Consider the following 17857-nt stretch of genomic DNA (forward strand, 5'->3'; position numbering starts at 1 on the left):
GCTTGCTCTCCGTGCCAGGCGGCCACGCGTGCCTTGGTTCATACCTCACCAGCGGCTTCTACTGCAGAGGCTTGGAGGAACAACAGGTGAAGCAAACCCACCGGCATGGTTTGCGTGGAGGCTGACCCAGCTCATGCCCGCAGGCTGCCACCCAAACCACTCAGGGGACGGTCTCACGGGACAGTCTTGGTGACACTGGGACTGCTGGGGCCCGAGGGTTCACCTTCTCAAGGGGGGAAAGGTATGTTTGCTCATGACTTAGAAGAGCTTCAAACTAGCTGCAAAGTGGGGCGAAGGGATAAAATCAAGCTTACTGTGGTGGGAAGACTGGGCCAGGATGGAACAAACCCGTTGGACTGGCCACAGCCCCTTTGTCAGGGTCCATTCTTTATGGAGGCCACATTCTGGATGGAGACGCAGCAGCCACGCAGCACCTGGCTCGGCAGCGCCTGGACCCTGCAGTCCAGCTTCCCTCGGAATCCCAGAGCATCCTTATCCCTCTCAGGGGCTGCCTCAACACAGGTGGGAACGAGCACTTACCGAGAGAAGCCAGGCAGCAGTGATGGCCCTTCACCACAGTGTGCCAGCGCGCCATCCTCCGCAGGCCGGAGGGAAGCACAGGACTGCAGACCTGCGCCCACCTGCCTCCAGTGGCTTCAGAGACCCAGACGTGCATGCAGCAGCTCCGCAGCTTAGCATAGCCACCCTCCTCCACAGCAGCCCAGGGCTGGCAGGAAGAGCTGCCAGCAGCCCAGAGCTGCACCATGCTCCCCCATCTCCTATGTTTCCAGCGCGCCTGGCAGCCCCGACAGTCCCTGGTCAGCCAGCACCAGCAGCCCTGAGGCTTCTAGCAGAACGGGGCCTTGCGCTGCTATCAGGGCTGCGGCAGGACCTAGCGACACAGGAACAGGAGGCAGAAGCCATATCCCACGTGGACAATCTTGGCCCAAACCCTGGCCCTTGCATCAGCTCCTGCTGGAAGAGCGTGGAATCTTCCTGGCTCCACTGCACCAAGTGGAAAAGGTCCTCAGCTGTCTGCAGGATGGCCTGAAGGGACAAGTCCTGCCAGTCACCTGCTGCTCTGCTGTCCTGTGAGCACTGCAGCAAGGAGCACAGATGCCTGCCGCAGCTGTGGCTGCCCTGTACCTCGTCCGTAGGGCCACAGGTCCCAAGGAAGTGGCTGGAAATGCTACAGCCACTGCCAGCTGGTATGCCCCTGCCCCTGTGCCATGGCAGGGCAGCCTGTGCTGCCTTCCCACCTCTGCCTTCCAGCTGCCATGCCGCCTCCCACTGGCACTGCTCCTGGGGGCACAAGAGCTGGGGCAGGACCGGTTGGGGCAGCAGGCAGTGCCACCCTCCCCACCACGGACAAAACTCCCACTGCAGCAGAGCTCAGACCCTGTCTCATCTCCCTGTGGTCTCCTCCCAGGTGCTGCCCAGTGCATTGCTGCCTGCTGCACCATCTCTCACTCTGCTCAGCCCTGCCTGCTTCCCTCTGGCTGGACTGGAGCACTGCAGGAGAAAGAAGCATGTCTGCTCACAGCACTGCTCCCTCTCGGGCACAGTATTGGGTCTACAACCTCTTAGGACAGCTTCATGAGCCTACATGCCTGGCTAGCCATCAGGCTGTGCTACCTGTGGTACTGCCCTGCAAGACCTCCCCAACGCCGGGTGCTCAGTGCCTCACGTGCACTGCCAACCCGCTGCCGTGCTGAACATAAAGCAGCTGGAGTCCACCCACTATGGGACTCCAGGCAGAGCGCACTCCACCAGCCAAGCACATGTGTGTGTACAGGTGGAGAGCTAGACTCCGAGGTCAGTGATTCTAAGGAAAGCCTACACCCCCCCCTACCTGTGCCTGGAATCAAACAGGGCAGGCTGCAGGCACCAACTGCTCCCCCAGAAGAGACAAGCTCCAGGAAGGGAGGGCTCAGGGGACAGCAGGGGTGGAGAAGGAGGCCCCAGGTACAGAAATAAATCGATATATTAGTGTGTACAAAACATGCTGCTTCCTCTGTACAGTGCCCCCACTGGGCGCAGGCTCCCCACAGGGAGTTCACACATATATAAATAAGGCCCAGACAGCTGCAAACAGTATTTACAGCCCGCGGGGGGGCTCACACCTGCTCTGGGGCCAGCCCCACCAAGACCAGCTGCTACGCCCAGCCCACGGGATCCTCCACCCCATCCTGGACTGGCCAGGTTCATTTCAGGTCCACATCAAAGTCCAGCACCAGCAGCTTGGTCTCCTCTGTGCCATTGCGGCTGCCCACCGCACACACGAGCTTGGTGTTGGAGGCGCGGATGCGCCACACTACGCCCCCACTGCCCCCGCTCTCCAGTGCAACCAGGTTGCGCACAAACTCGCCCGTCTTGAGGTCCCAGAGCTTGACGGTACCATCATCTGAGCTGGTCACCACAAACTTGGAGCTGAACTGCAGGCAGGTGACGGCACTCTGGTGCTTGCTGGGCCCTGGAAGCAGAGGGTATCTGTTAGTCCTCCCGTGCTCCCACCTCCAGTCCCAGGCTCTCCAGGAGCACCCACTGTTGGCAACATCTGCCCTGCCCCTGCCACGTCTGGCAGCTACGAGCAACAGGACCCCTCTCCAATGCCCCTAGTGAGGGGAGCTCTTCCATCCTCTGGCACTCACCCTGCAGCGTTTGCAGGCACTGGCCCGTCTTGATGTCCCAGATCTTGACTGTGGAGTCAGCATTGCCAGATACAAGGATGTTGTCACGTAACTCCATGCCACTCGTGAGCGACTGGTGCCCCATCAGGGTGTGTAGGCAGTTCCCACTCTCTACATCCCACACTCGAATCGATGTGTCCAGAGAGCCACTCACAATGTGCGTCCCATCAAACTGCCCAGAGAGACACAGATCAGCACAGCCTGCCCAGGAAGGGGAGGAGTGCTCTTTGCAGTCTGGGGCACAGCAGATTAATTGATATGCTCATGCACCCTTTGGCTAACCAGGGTGCACTTGTGTTTTGCAGCTTCTTCCCTCCAGGAAACAGACATGGGCTGTGTGTGTTCCTGCAGTGCATGCGTGTGTGGGGGTCAGGGTGGAGGGGCAGAGAGTGTCTCACCTGCAGGGAACAGACATGGCCTGTGTGTCCCTGCAGCACCTGCATGGGGTCGGGAGACGGCTTTGGACTTGCCAAAACAGGCATGGCTCGTGTCCCTGCGGCACATGAGCGGGAGCGAAGGGGGAGCCAGGGTCCTACCTGCAAGGAGTAGACACGGTTCGTGTGTCCCTGCAGCGTGTGCGTGCAGCTCTCGCTCTCGGGGTCCCACACTTTCACTGTGTAGTCGTACGCACCGCTTACCACCTTATGCCCGTCGTACTGCACGCAGCGCACGGCAGCTACGTGCCCCATCAGCACATGCAGACATTGCCCAGTCTCGATGTCCCAGAGGCGCAGAGTGGCGTCCCGTGAGCCACTGACAACCCTGTGGGCAGGGATGCACTTGGAGCCCGACCATGTTGACGCTGGGCCTCACCCAGCTGAGATCACCCCGGACACACAAGCTTCCCCGAGGGGCAGCCCCGGCTTATCCTCCCCAGGGATGCCTCCTCCCATGCAGCATCTTTCCACTACAGAACAGCCCATGCCCCATCCACCTCTGCACTTTCACCAGCCCTATATCCCACGCCACAGACTGGCCCAGGCCCCAAACGCTTCTACACCTTCACCTGCCCCATTCCAGAGATCAGATCAGGCCCCAAACACTGTCGCACTCATACCTGTTCCCATGCAAGTGCATGCAGCGTACTGTGGACGTGTGCCCATACAACGTGTGTACGCATTCGCCTGTGTCTGCATTCCACACTTTGAGCGTCCGGTCTGTGGAGCCACTGATGACAATGCTGTCCCTCATCTGGGAAGACCACACACCCCCTGTGTGGCCAACCAGCGTCTGCACACACTGCAAAGAACAAGATGAGAGATACTGGTTTGGGCAAGGCTGAACACAGCAAAAAGGAAAAGTGAAGCACAGGACTTCCTCCAGGCAAGGGATCGGTAAGGCTCCTCGGGTCAGCAATCCACTCCCCTGCACACAGACTCAGGCCCCCACCATGTCCTCTCCGTGACAATAACCACTTGCTGTTCTCAACACAGTTGAGTTCCTTGCCCTTCCTGGATCTCCGGGAGGGTGGTCCGCACTTGCTGACTGCCAGTGAAAACACATGTGGCCAACTCTTGCTCATTTCTTACTGCATCAACAGACTTATAGCTTAAGACAACTCTTCCCACTGCTCCTGCAGCCACAGGATCTATCAAATCCCCTCCCCGGCTACACTTTGCCAGAGAAAAGACAAACCCACCCAGAAGGCCACTATGCCTCCCACGCCTCCACCCACTCCTGCAGCAAGGCAGGGATCAGCACGGCTCTCCACGTGCCAGCGGAGTAGCCCTGTGACGCGACTGTGGAGAACAGCTCACCTCCCCGGTGACAGCTGACCACACTTTGAGCGTATTGTCATCTGAGCCACTGACGATCCGGTTGCCACAGAACTGCAGGCAGGTGATGACATGGTCATCATGTCCCTTCAGCACCTGCACGGAGAACAACATGAGTAAGAAGAGAAGCGAGGGCAGCTCAGAGCCCCGGAGTCTGCAGAACCTTGGGCATCAAAAGCAGCCTTTGAGAATGGCAGTGGAGCAGTCAGCGCTGAGGGGCAGAATAACAGACAGGTCCCTGTAACGCCTTCCTGCTGCTCCTCTGTGGGGCAGCAGCTACAGTAGGAGCTGGTGGGGGGCATGTGGTGGCTACTGCTGGGGGACAGCAGGCTACTGGGGACTCCAAAACACGGAGGCACCCTTGAGGCTATTAAGGCCGCACAAGCTATCAAGCTCAGAGCTGACATTCTGTCCTGGATCAAAAAGCGGTGGCCATCAGCCACACCACACGTGGGACTACCAGCTCCATTCCCCACATGGTGGAAGGCTGTGCACCAGCTGCCACCTCCCCAATATGGCGATGTGTGATGAGGGCAGCAAAGGTGGGCAACGACCGAGCAACATCTGTGGGCAGGCAGAGCTCAGGCAGGACCCCAGGGAATGAGGAGGCACATCAGACAGGCCTGGCCAAGCCACGGGCATCAGCAGCATGAGGGCAAGCAGCACCTCGCTGTGAAAACAAGCCCAGAGCCGCCCTTTGCAGGGAACGCATTAAACTTCCCCTCAGCTGGGGGAAGGTACAGGGCAGACATTCCTGCCAGCAGACGTCCCTGTGGGCAGCGCCCTGGAGAGCTCTGCTCACAGTGGGTGCAGAGACCAGGGTGTTGGGGGTCTTGGGAAAGGGCTGCCTGGTGCCCATTTGCTGCCAGGGGTGCAGTCCCTGCAGCGATGGCACTGTGCAGAGCACTGCTGCTCACCTTGGGCACCACTGAGGCAGGGGCTTGGAGAAGGGGCTGGGAACAGCATGGGCCTGGACAAAGTCTCCGGAGGTGGAGAGCAGCAAGACTGAGACTGTCACCTGAGAGACTGAGAGAAGGGGCAGCTGGGGCTCCCTGCATCCTGGACAGGGACAAGGGGCAGGCAGGGACCTTAGCAGGGAGAGACAAAACCAACACTCAAGTGTTTGGGAACCTTGTAGCAGGGACAAGGCTTGGTTGAGCCCCAGAAGAGCCGTACCATGCCCTGGATGCTATGGTTGGCTACAGCCCTGCCACAGGTGCTCAGAGAAGGACCAAGGGGATGGAAACCACCTTCTCTGGGGTCCAGGGAGACCCTTTTTCTGCTGGCAGAACTGCAGCCCAGTACCACCCACGGTGGCAATCCCTGAGATCAGCTGTGCTGCCAGCCAGAGCACACAGGAAAGCTCCAAGCAAGCTGTGCTCTGTATCTGCTCTCTCCAAGGCAGGGTCAGGAGTTGCAGGAAGCAGGCAGGACCTACAGCTTCAAAGACCTTCAAATTAAAATATTTCCAGGTGAATGCCTCTGGCCTGTGCCTCCTGAAGACAGGCCAGACTTGTGACTCTTTTCCTGAGGCAGTTTTAAAATTCTTAGTGTCGTTCTCATCCTATTGGTCATGGACATTACTCTGCTACTTCCTTCCTGTAACAGCTTCCTACACGTCAAAGCTCTATAGAATGTGGTTCTCAGCAAGGACTCCTGAAAGCACTCACCTTGGGGGCTTTAAGCTCCCCGCTGCGCCAATTCATGTCAATTTTGTGCTGCCGCATGAAGGCAAATTTCCAGGGGCTGTACATGAATCCAGGGCTCAGCAGGCGCCGCTTCCGCAGGTTCAAGGGCTCCTCGATGCCTGCAGGAGGAGAACACAGCGGGATGCCTCACACTACAACAGTGGGCCATGCCCTCACCCTACCGGGGGGCTAAGATGGTGTACATCCGTGGGCGTTGGGGGCTACCCCACTGCAGATCCCAGCCACAATGTGCCACAAGCCATATGGAGGAGGGGTCTTTACCTTCTTCCCGGCACTTCTCCCTCCAGAGCAGGTTATCTTCAGCCAAGACCCTCCAGTAGCGACAGGTCTGGGCAGCACGGAGCAGGTCCCGAGGCTCCAGGAATGAGAGGACATAGAGTGCCAGCTGCAGGAGTGGAAGCCGAGTCACAAGGGCACAGTGGGCTCCGCGGCTGGTAACTGGTGCCCAGCACCAGGGCCAGCCCGTCCCTTGCCTCAACTCACCTCCTTGGGCAGCAGGGAAATGAAGTCTCTCTGGAACTGGGGTTCAATGACCTGCATCATGTACTTGATTTGGGAGGGCTCGCAGCGATCGATGAGCTCATCCAGAGCAAGCAGCTTCTCTGGGCCACTCCACCGCTGAGGAGAGCAACATCAGTCACGGTGCCTGCACACATGGCAGCCCTCACAGGCACCCCTGTGGCTACATCCCCACCCCAACCCTAGCAGAGACACCAACCCACACGGGCAAGACAGGCTGGCTGGCCCTCTGGAGCAGGCCAGGGCTCTGCCATCTAGATGCCAAGATAGAGGAGCCACAGAGGCGGGGCTGGGAGCTCCATGAGTCGGGTAAGATGGAACACGGGTGCTGTGTGATGGCAGACAAAGCAACACCACTCCAGGACAAAAGGAAGCAAGACGGGGGCTAACACCACTTCTGTGCCCCTTTACCCGAGGCAAAAACTTACTAAAAATCCACTGTGGGACCCAACCCCCTGCCTGTGGTGGCTTTCACGCAGACCGGGTCCCCAGGACCTGGCTCTCCTCCTGCCTGCCCATCAGTGCCCTCCAAGGCGAGCCCCCAGCCTACCTGGAAGGTGCGGAGCCAGTCCTGCAGCTCGGGAGGGGGGGCAACCGAGGGGATGCGGCGTCGGCGTCCATGGCCTGCTTTGGCGTTGCGCAGGTCCCCAAAGGTGGTGGTAGGACTGGGCATGCATGGACCCAGTGTCCTGGACCAGAGACGGGGAGAGACCAAAGCAAAGGTGAGACATGCCAGTGTTACTCTGGGCCACACCGTGCAAACAGTTCTCAGAACAGAGGTCCCCATAAACCATCAGCCATGAGCCTCCCGCCAAGCTAACCCCCTTCCTCATCACTTCCACCAGGACCTCAGCTTCGCATGCAGTCCCCTCAGCCCAGCCTGCTCTACAGAGTGACAGTATCACGGACTGGTTGAGGCTGGACGCACCTCCAGAGGCCGTCTGGTCCAACCCCCTGCTCAAGCAGGGCCACCCAGATGGCTTTTGTATCTCTCCAAGGATTGAGACTCCACAACCTCAGCAGGACACCCAGATGACTGAGAGATGGGACTGGTAGAAGGAGGTCTTCCCACCCCTCAGGTCAACTCGTTGCTCAGCACGCAGAGCGCTCATCTTACCTGCTGTACTCGGAGCCCTTGCACAGCTTTTTACCGGGGGAAAGGGCCCGGCCATCCAGGCCATTCTCTGACTTCCGCTTCATCTGCAAGGAGAAGGCAAGTTAAAGCAGGATGGAGCAGAGCTCCTTGTGCGCATTGTGGGTTACTGATTTTCTGCCAAAAGTGACAGAGTAGGAGACGCAGCCTGCAAGTCTTCCGAGCCCATGCTCACACTGGGGACCTGCAGAGGGAAGCTGAAGGCCACCTGAGCTCTAGAGCTGGCAGAAGAGTTAACTTCTGTGGGAGAAATGGATCTTGGTCCTTCCAAGGGGAGTATCAGACCTGATGGGGTTAAGTCAGCAAAAAGCTGCACTGGGACAAAAACAGTGGCTGAGAAAACCTGTTGGTATACCTGCTTGGCCCTACTCTAGGTACAGTTCCACACGGGACAGGCAGACCTGCAGCACGAGCAGGGAACTTGGCACACTGAAGCCTCCTGGCAGACCAGCCCCACATCCAGTCCCGAGAGCTCAGCACAGCCCGCTACACTCAGCAGCTACAGGGAGAGCTGTGCTGGGATGTGTGGCAGACCCTACACTGACGTGGGTGTATCAAAGGGAATCTACATCCTTCCAGGTCCATACAAGAGGCGCAGGGTTAAGAGGAAAGGTGGGGACAGTGGGGTGGCTACCAGACAGCGCTGGCAGCCACCAGACAGTCAGCACAGGGACCCCCAGCCCAGGTAGGAAGCTGGGGGCTCCTTCCCTCCAGTAACTGACCTGGGCACCAGCTGCAGCCCTGCACTCAGGGCTGGCCAGGGCATCTCACCACATCACCCACATCCCACAGAAACCTCCCCGAGGCCTTTGCCTGACACCCCCCCACCCCCTCCCCCTTCCCCAGCAGAATCCTGCTGCCCCAGTTCAGGCTCTGCACTGTGGTGGAGCCACAGTGGGTGGCTCCACTGGGGATAGCATGGCTGGGGACTGCCGGCAGAGCTCAGGCAGACTGGGACGGTGCCTCCTTCTCCCGGCCCTAACAGCCAGGCAGGCCAACAGCAACTGCTGAGTACACCGTGCGCTGCAGAGCTCCCGGCCCAGCCAGCAGCTGGCTGACAGCCCTGAGCTCCCCAGCTGGCCCGCAGTGCCCCGGCGTGTCCTGGGGGTCTGCAGCAGTAATAACAGCCAGACACGCAGCCCGTGCAGCGGGAGCTTGACGTGCTACAGCAGCCCGTGGCCCGTTCTGGCACCACTGCCACGGCAAGCAGTGGGTGCCCATAGGCTCTGAGGCCACCAGCTGCCAGGACAGGAACACAGGCAACATGCCAGTGTCAGCTCCTGCCAGGGAGCCACCAACTGCATGGGCAGCCCCACTTTTTGGGGCAAAGCCCTTGTCTGGGGGCACACTCCCCGCAGGGTTACCTTGGGCCGCACGTGACGGAGGAGACCACTGTCCTCTGTCCGCTGCAGGTAGTCTATCCAGCGTTCTCCGATGGTGTAATAGAAGTAGACATTGCTGCCATCCTCCCCTTCCTCACTGTAGCAACTCCCCTCTTCCTCTTCTTCTTCCTCCTCCTCCTCCTGCTCCCCACAGACAGTGGAGTTGACTGTCTCCTGAGCTCCTCGCCCGCTGGAGCCATCAGCCTCCGGTCCTGACCCAGGGCTTCCTTTCCCAGACCGCTCCGGCTCCCAGGGGCCTGAAATGTCCTCCTCCTCAGCCACCACCTACAAGACAGGGAGAGGCAGGGTCAGGTCTGTCTGCTGCTGCTCTGAGCACCAGCTCTCAGGGTGCCCTGGGCCCAGGCAGGTAGCTCGCTGGGGTGCTGAGGGGGCTACCAGTCAGAGACACGGCCCAAGGAACGCAAGGGCTTCCCCCTGCAGTACAGAGGGGGCGACGAGCTAAGCAGAGCCAAAGACAGGAAGAGAGGAGCAGACTACTGAGCCAAGGTGGTCCCTGGGGTCACAGGGCAGCTGCAGCCAAGCATGGTCTGGAGATAGGTCACTTCCCAGCCCCACGGGGAAGCACAGCTGCAACGTGACTGCATTACGTGGCAGCCAGCAACTTTGGCTGAGCAGAAAACACAAACACTGCAGCAGCATCAGTGGCGCCAAACAATACCAAACCTGTGAGCAGCCGCTCCACCTCTGCGCAGCGAGCCATCTCCCTGGAGCTGGGAACAGCCCTCTGCCCTCTCTCTGCCAAAGCAGGGTGCAGAGCTGGTGCACGCCTGGCAGCACCAGCAACAGAATGGAGGCGCATGCTGCGTTTCTGCCCTCAGCACTGTGCGGAGGTCCCTTCGCCCTCCAGCTAATCTGACCAGGAGCAACAATTACTCGAGAGGTCATGAGTAGCGTGTGTCCATCTAATGCCACCTGCGCCCTTCCTCCCCCAAGAAAGCAGCACTGTGAATACCACCACAAAAAAAAAAACAAACCAAACCCAGAATTATTCCGTAGTTACTTAGAGGAATCATAATGCCACCCCTGTATCACATGGGAATGAGGAACTGTTTTCCAATACACCAATAAAACACTTCAATCAGCAGCCCAGGATAATTTGCACCTCAGGGCCCTAGGGAGTAGTACAAGAGATCACTGGCCCACAGCAATTATGTTTGGTAAATCTTGGAATACAGGTGAAATTGCAAAGACCAGAAGAGCACGAAAGTTGTGCTAAAACTGATAAAGGCAGGAGAAAAATAAGTCTTTACATAGCCTCTCTATCTGGCAATAGAGAGGCTGGTGCAGGATTCAACGAGTAAAAGATAAATGACAGGGACATGCTTTGTACCAGCTGATGAGACTTCATGAAAATAGGTCTTTTCAATTAAAATTGAGTTTATTCCCTTTAGCGTTACATTTTGGTTAAAAAAAGCAATTATATGAATCACATTGATGAGACGCACCCATACACTTCTAAGCATCTGGCTGGGGCACAGGCTTCTCATGAAAACACCGGCGTGCCACAGCCTCCAAATGGCTGTTGGATGAGATGGCTTAGATCAAGAAAGAGCCAGTCAACAGATCTCAAAACACACTTGTTAATGGGAAACTGCACATTTTCTGCTGACAGGCCTAGTGCAGACCCATAAGGGATGTGTGTGTGTATGCACATGGGGAAAACCACAGTAGTCAATATTTGTTTTATTCATAATATGGAAGTTGATAAAATCTTTCCTGATTACATTTTAAGACTGACACTTGGATAGGTAGCAAGGACAGGACAGTCACACGGTATGATCTGCATGACTTGGTAAGCTGGGCTTACCCAAATTAAATGCATTTCCATACACCCAGAGGCAATGTTCTCCATGCAAAGACAGGGAGAGCAGGGCCAGCCAGGCACCAGGGACTGCGCATCCTGTAAAGCAACCGCTGAAGAGGATTGAGGGATCCCACTGAGCACAAGCTTCAGGCTCAAAAATCTGAACAGGGAAGAAGTGCAAGCGGGAAAGCAGTATTACCCTCTGTGCTGCCCTAGACGCTCAAGTCCTGCATGCCCAATCCACATTTTTAAACAGAATGCTTAAAACTTGAAGATACTGCTCAACCTCCTCCTCCAAGTGATTCAAAATCTGGAGAAAATATTTTGTAGGAGGAGAAAAGAAACGCAGAGGTGATTTGGTCACAACACAAAAATACACCTGGGGAAGGAAAAACCCAGCTGCTCTACAGGGCTCCTACCAAGCACAGCAAAGTTTATTGCGGTTAGGGCTGGGCTTATTTACATTTAGAGATTAGGCCTCAGTGCACACATGGTTAAGCGCCCAGCCCTGGACAGCCTCCCCAGGTCAGAGGCAGATCGGTCATCTCTTCACACTGCCCAGTCAGACTGGACCTCGTTTGGCAGGTGAGCCCAGAGCGGGGTTGGACTCCCAGGCAGGGAGGCAGCGGCTGGATGCGCAGCACCACACCACAGCCCATCTGGGCACACCTTTCCAGGAGGAAGCACTGAGCTCAGGTTTCTCAAGCCTTTCCTCTGGCATCTAGAACTGGGGGTGGCATCCAGGTCTTGGATGATAACAGACCCCGGGACGATGCTCCTGGGGCAGAACAGTCGCTGACATCTCCCCAGCAGTAATGCCTTCCAACAACCATCCTCCTCGCTCGAAAGCTTGGCAGGGCACAGCTGCTCTGAGGCGAGTGAATTTCCTCAGCCCCACAGACAGTACCACAGAAAGACGCGCTCCTGAAAAAGTCCCCAGAGGCAAGCTGGGTGCATGCCAGCCCAAGCAGGCAGCGCGCTGGCTGCCGCTCTCCACAGACAAGGCAGGGTAGAGAGCTTGGCAAGAGACATGGGCTCTGACCTCCTCAGCCATTGGTCCAGGGGAAGAATCTCTCTCCACACCCAGCTTTGACCTCCAGCGATGAACAATTAGTGGAACTTAACAACTGTCTGCAGGAGACCTATGGATGGCTAGCTGCTCTGGGGCAGGGGGGGGCAGCAGGAAGCCACGAGTGTCCACTGGGATCAGAGCATTGTTTCTATCAGGGACCTTAGGGCCAACGCATCACTGCGACCAGAGCAGCTCCTGGCAAGTCTCTGTGCTCAGGGGCCACTGCAGCCTCCGCCAGGACACCGCAAAGCCGGCTGGGCGCAGAGTACTGTGTCCTCCCATCAGGATGCTCCCCAAAGCGAGCTGCCACCTTACAGGGAGACTGCAGGGAGACCACTTGGCTGTTTGAAAGGGCGCAGCATCCCCTGGGCCCCCCTCTTCCAGTGCCCAGAGCAGATAAGTCTCCTCCCTCTACCAGTGCCCACCTCTCTCAGCACAAGATACCCCTCCCTAATTCCTGCCCCACTGGGCAGGCAGGAGAACGGTACCTTTCTTTTCCTACCTGAGGCACAGGAGCTTTACTGTCCCCCTGCAGACCAGGGCTCACCCTCGCAGCTTCCTCACTGCTTGGCCTCCTCCTGCAAGTCATCCGCTGACTGTTCAGCTCCAAGATGCGGGTAGTGATGCCCTTGACATGCAGAAGATCATCGAGCGAGTTGAAGCCCTTCAGTTCCTGTGAGAAGAGAAGTAAGACTCAATACGGAGCCGAGAAACCCAGGGACCAGCCTCAAAGCAGGACAAAGCTCAGACAGTCCAGACCTACCAGCTTGCACCTTGCTTACCACCAGCTCCCTTTAGGCCTTCATGGAAAAAAGGGTTGGGGTGCCACAGCAGGGCAATAGCTTTGTAGTGCAAGTCCTTGCTCCTGCTCCCACCCGAGGGAAGCCACAGTCTTCTGCCCAAAACAGCCGTTCCCATCCAATCCCTCCTGTTGCCACAAACTTTTCCTGCCCTGAGTGACAACGGCAATGCCTGCAAGGAACAGGCAATAGCACCAGAGCTGCGGCAAGCAAGGGAAGTAGGGGCCCAAAAGCAAAGGCTAAAAGCTCAGGGAAGGGGAATTGTGTGTTCCAGCTGACTAGTACCATGACTGGGAGCGTTCCCTGGCACAGGCAGCCAACCTCCCTTCTCTGCAGCTCCAGGGAATGGGAACAGCCCCTGCCTCCTGCCAAGCACAGGCACAGACACGCATGTGTGCAGAGCACCCACCGCTCTGCAAAATGCCAGGTTGAGTCCTGCCCAGCCCTGCTCGCAGAACCCAGCATCACCACCGACCGGACCCCAACCAGCTTCTGCCACAAGCCCAAAGGGCTTAAACCCAACAGGGACAGCTTGGCTGTTACCAGGGGGCAGGATCCCCAGGTGGAAAGCACCCATGCTTCCTGGCTGACACAGACATCAGGGCCCAGACAAGGTTACGATCACCCTTTCAAATTTGCCATACATCATTTTATGGCATTTCCGCTGCTTCTCCCCTGTAAAAAGTTTTATCCAAAAGCACTGCTTTAGTGCTAAACCTCATTTCTGTAAATCCACCTTCACCTGTTCTCATACCAGCAATCCTTTTGTTTAAGTGGCTCTTGCTCTTCCGCCTCCACGGTGTTTACATTCCTGCTGTATTTATAGCTGCTGACCCTGCCCTTCTCAGCCTCCTCTTTTCCAGCCCAAAAAAAGTCAAGCTCTTCTAGCCTCGCCTTGCCAAGCCAGCCTCCCCTTTCCCCAATTTCTCCTGCCTCGCTGCTCTGACTGATTCAACACAGACGCCGTATTCCAGCCGCTATCTCACCAGCTGTTTGTAGCACTAATGGCAAAAAGGTGGCATTAATCTTCCTGCTTCTGCTAAAAGCGCCACGGCAGACACAGCCCCAGACCACGCTTACCTTTCCCGTGGCTGTGTCACCCCGGCAGTGACTACCACTCGCCGGCTTTTTTCCTGCTCTGTCATTTCCAAATGACAGAGCCGAGCAGACACTGGCGGGGGAGCAGCAGGGCTCCCAGCCCACGGTGACCACACCAGACCGGCCTCTGCCCCTTCCTGCTCCCTCCCGTTCCACCCAGGAACTCATTTTTTTCTGCGTGCAACGTCACCTGCCGCCAGCCCCGCGGCTCTGCCCCAGGCCCCGCCGCTCGCAGATCCGAGCCGGACCGGGCTGCCGGCAAGGGGCAGCGCTCCGCCCGAGCTGGAGGCGCCGGGCCGGGCCGCGGCTCACGGAGCTCTTCGGGGCGGGGGCACAGCGGGCCCCTACGCCCGAGCGAGGCCCGCAGGTCCCCGCCGCCGGACCCGGAGGCGGCGCGAGCCCCGTGAGAAGGCCCAGAACGGCGGCACGGCCGGAACACCGCGGACAAACCGCGCCGCAGCCCCCCGGAACAGCTCCCCGCACACCGCCGGGCCCCGCCGCCGTCCCCGCCCAGGCCCGGGCCCGGCCGCCGCACCGGGCCACCCCCGCCCGCACCTCTCTCTTCCGCACGATGCCGCGGGCGCGGCGGCGGCCGATGCCGCTAAGCGCTCCCTCCAGCTCGGCCACGCCAGCACGGTTGATGTCCAGCTTCCCCCCGCCGGGGCCCGGCCCGCCCGGCCCCGACATCCCCGGCAGGAACCGCTGCCGCGCCGCCCAGGCCTCGCGCCCACTGCGCAGGTGCCTCCGCGCCGCGCCCCGCCCTCGCCCCGCCCCCGGAATGCCGAGGCGTTGCGGAAACAGCAGCTTTATTGGGAACTGCGCGGGGCGGGGATGCCCCGCCCCCGCCCTCAGCGGCGCTTGTAGAGGCACGGCCGCAGGCGCAGGCCGAGCGCGGGGCGGCGGCGGGGGGGACCGGTCTTGGAGAACTCCAGGAGGTGGAAGAAGGCGCTGGAGAGGTCCTGTGGCAGCGCCGTCTCAGTGCCTGTACCCCCGCAGGACGCCCGACACCATCGCCGCCGCCCCCCCCCCCCCTCACCCTCCCAGACCCCCCATCACCATCAACCCCAACCGCCTCTTAGACCCCATCCGTGCAGGACCCCTCAACCTCAGCATCCCCAGCTGCCCGCCATGCAGGCCCCGGGACCCCAAACACCACACCATGTCTCTGGGGGCCCCAGGACCACCAACCCGCTCCCAGACTCCAACACCGCCTCCCACAACATCCCTCCCCAGTGTGCCCTGGCTGCCCCTTACCCCATCCCAGACACCGATACCAGCACCATGACCCCTGGCCCCAGATCCCCCTAAACCCCCCTACCACAACCCCCATGGGCCCCAGACCCCCCAGACCCTGTTTCAGACCCTAGGGGGCCCCAGGTCTCCTAAAACCACGTTCCCAGCACCACAGCCCTTAAGTCCCCCAAACCTCCTCTCAGACCCCAGCACAACACCTGTGGGTCCTGGGTCCCCCAGACCCCAGGTCCCCCATGCACTGTCACCACCCCCCAGCCCGCTCCCTGCTGGCACCAGGCTGGGCTGTGCTGCCCTGCCCTGCTGTCAGAGCAGGAAGGGTGGTGTCCAGCTGCCAGGGACCACAGGCACCTTCTCAGGGCTCCCTGGTTCTCAGGGGCCCAGAGCACCCAGCGCCCAGCACAGGGAGTACCTGAGGACACACCTTGGAGACACTTTTGAAGCCCAGCTGAGCCATGCCATTCATGAAGGCTCGGATGTCCTCGAAGCGGCTGGCCACCTCTGCCACCATAAGGGTTCCCCTGTGAAACATCTCAGCCCTGAGCAGCAGCAGCAGCGGTGGCACCTCCCAGGGCACAGCCCAGTGCCTCCGCTCCTTGCCGCCTGCCCAAAGGCCACCCCGCGCCTCCCGGCTCACCCTGATGCCTCCTGCCCCACACCAGCCCAGCACGCATGTCTCTGCCTACCCCGGTTTCAGCACGCGGTTGGCCTCTTCCAGGATCTCCTGCAGGTTGGTGCCCATCAGCGCCAGGCAGAACACTGCGATGTCCACCGACTCATCTGCCAATGGCACCTGCCAGATGCAGACCAGGACGCCGACCCCAGGAGGAGGAGGAGAATGGCGATGGGGGGCTGGAACAGCCCTTCCGTGCTTTGCTGCTCCCCAGGCTCTCGGACTCAGCTGAGCATCTTCTCTGGGGAGCCCATAGACAGGGGTGTCCCAGTTTTCCAAACAGGCATGTGCTGCCTCACGTGCACAGGACCCCCAGGAGCCCTGACCACCCTCTCACCCTGCAATTGCCACCCCAACCCATAAAGCCCACAGCCCCCCCACTGCCCCCCTCACCCACTGCGCCACTGCCGTCCCTCACCCTATCCCTGTCCTCCCTACCTTGGCCATGTCGCAGACGGTGACCAGTGGGCTGAGAGGCACGAGGTCAAAGCAGTGAACCTTGTTCCTGATGCTGCTCGCAATCTTACAGTCACCACAGCCAAAATCTGCCACTACCAGCGAGGCCGGCCTGGGGGGGGGGGGGGGGGAGGGGGGGGGGGGGAGGAGATGAGTGGTGCTGAGGACGCCCTGGCTCCCTCACCCCACCACCCCGGCGGGTCCCCACGCTCGGCAGCAGCCCCGTCCTGCCTGCTCACCGCCGCCGGAGGTAGCGGATGATGCGCTGGATGGGGTTCTCGGGCCAGCGCCCCACTTGCTGGGTGAAGCCGCGGTGGTAGATCTGGAAGGCCTCGGGGTCGCTCTGGAAGAGCTGAGCCGCCTCCTGGCTGGTGGAGGTGTAGAGCTGCTGGTTGATGTACCGGAATCGGGCAGACAACAGCCGCTCCTCCATCCGCGCCCGCAGAGCCGCCGACCGCCCCGCAGGGGCCGAGTCCGGGCTGGGCGGCTCCAGGGCGCCCTGTCCCGGTCCCCGCTCCCCTCCGGGTCCCGTCGGCAGCTCGCTCTTCTGACACCGGTCGTTCTTCTGCTTTTTCCGCCGCCGCCTCCTGCTCAGGGCCCGCGCTGCCCTCCCCAGCTCCGGCGCACCGGGCTCCGCGCTCGGCCGGGGCCGCTCAGCTGCCGCGTCTGGGGGCACCGGGAGGGACGTCAGGGCGGCCCCGGCGCCCCGCCAGGCCCCCGGCGCCCCGGGAGCAGCCCCGCCGAGCGATGGTACCTCTGTCTGAGCGCTGCCCGCTCTGCTGCGGCTCCCCGGGGTCGGCCGGCCGCTCCTCCGCCGCGGCCTGCCGCCGCCCCCCGGCCCGCTTCCGCGCGGGCTCGCCGTCCCGGTCCCCCAACTGCCGCCGCCGCCGCTTCCCCGCGGGGGCCTGCGGAGAGCGAGGGGCCGGTCACCCCTCCCGCGCCCAGGGACCGGCCCGCCGCCGCCCCGCGCGCGTACCGCTTACCGGCTGGCCCGGGCCCTCAGGGGCGCCGCGGAGCCCCGGCCGAGCCTGGGCGCGGGCCCGGCCCTCCGCCCCGTCGTTCCACTCCTCCTCCGCGAACATGGCCCGGCGGCCGCGGGACCTGCCCGGGCCGGGAACGGGGGACAGCTCTGCGCTCCGGGCCGGGAACTACACCGGTACCCACGTGCGGCCCGCCGAGTTGTGAGCGCGCAGGGCCCAGAGCGGCCCCGGTAGAGCCCGCAGAAACAGCGCGCCCCGGCGGCCGGGAGGCCGAGCAGCGCGGTTCGCCCCGCCCCCCTGTGCCGTGCGCCCCGCCCCCCGCCCGGTTCGCCCCCGCCGGTGCCCCCCGCCCCGCCCCCTCCACGCCCCGCGCCGCCCCCGCTCCGCTCTGCCGCTGCCCGGGGCCCGGGGCCCGCCGCCCGTGGCACGGAGCCCGGAGCCGGCGCGGCGGCCGGCCGGCAGGGGGCGCTGTTG

The 17857-nt window shown here is 60.7% G+C and overlaps 1 protein-coding gene across 1 annotated transcript; it reads right to left on the reverse strand.

Moving 5' to 3' along the window:
- Positions 1–1966: 1966 nt before the first annotated feature.
- On the reverse strand, positions 1967–17559 carry RRP8 (ribosomal RNA processing 8). Its single transcript, XM_082486580.1, has 18 exons — positions 17387–17559; positions 17158–17308; positions 16643–17069; positions 16386–16515; positions 15961–16067; positions 15699–15795; positions 12628–12798; positions 9211–9513; positions 7811–7893; positions 7244–7382; positions 6658–6792; positions 6436–6559; positions 6136–6272; positions 4448–4561; positions 3748–3929; positions 3227–3452; positions 2652–2862; positions 1967–2473 (listed from the first exon to the last, which is right to left on the reverse strand). The coding sequence occupies exons 1-18, from the start codon at positions 17483–17485 to the stop codon at positions 2205–2207; spliced, it is 3105 nt and encodes a 1034-aa protein (XP_082342706.1). The 5' UTR covers positions 17486–17559; the 3' UTR covers positions 1967–2204.
- Positions 17560–17857: the final 298 nt, after the last annotated feature.

Source organism: Vanellus vanellus (assembly GCF_965231255.1).
Source record: "Vanellus vanellus genome assembly, chromosome: 1".
NCBI classification, from domain to species: Eukaryota; Metazoa; Chordata; class Aves; order Charadriiformes; family Charadriidae; genus Vanellus; species Vanellus vanellus.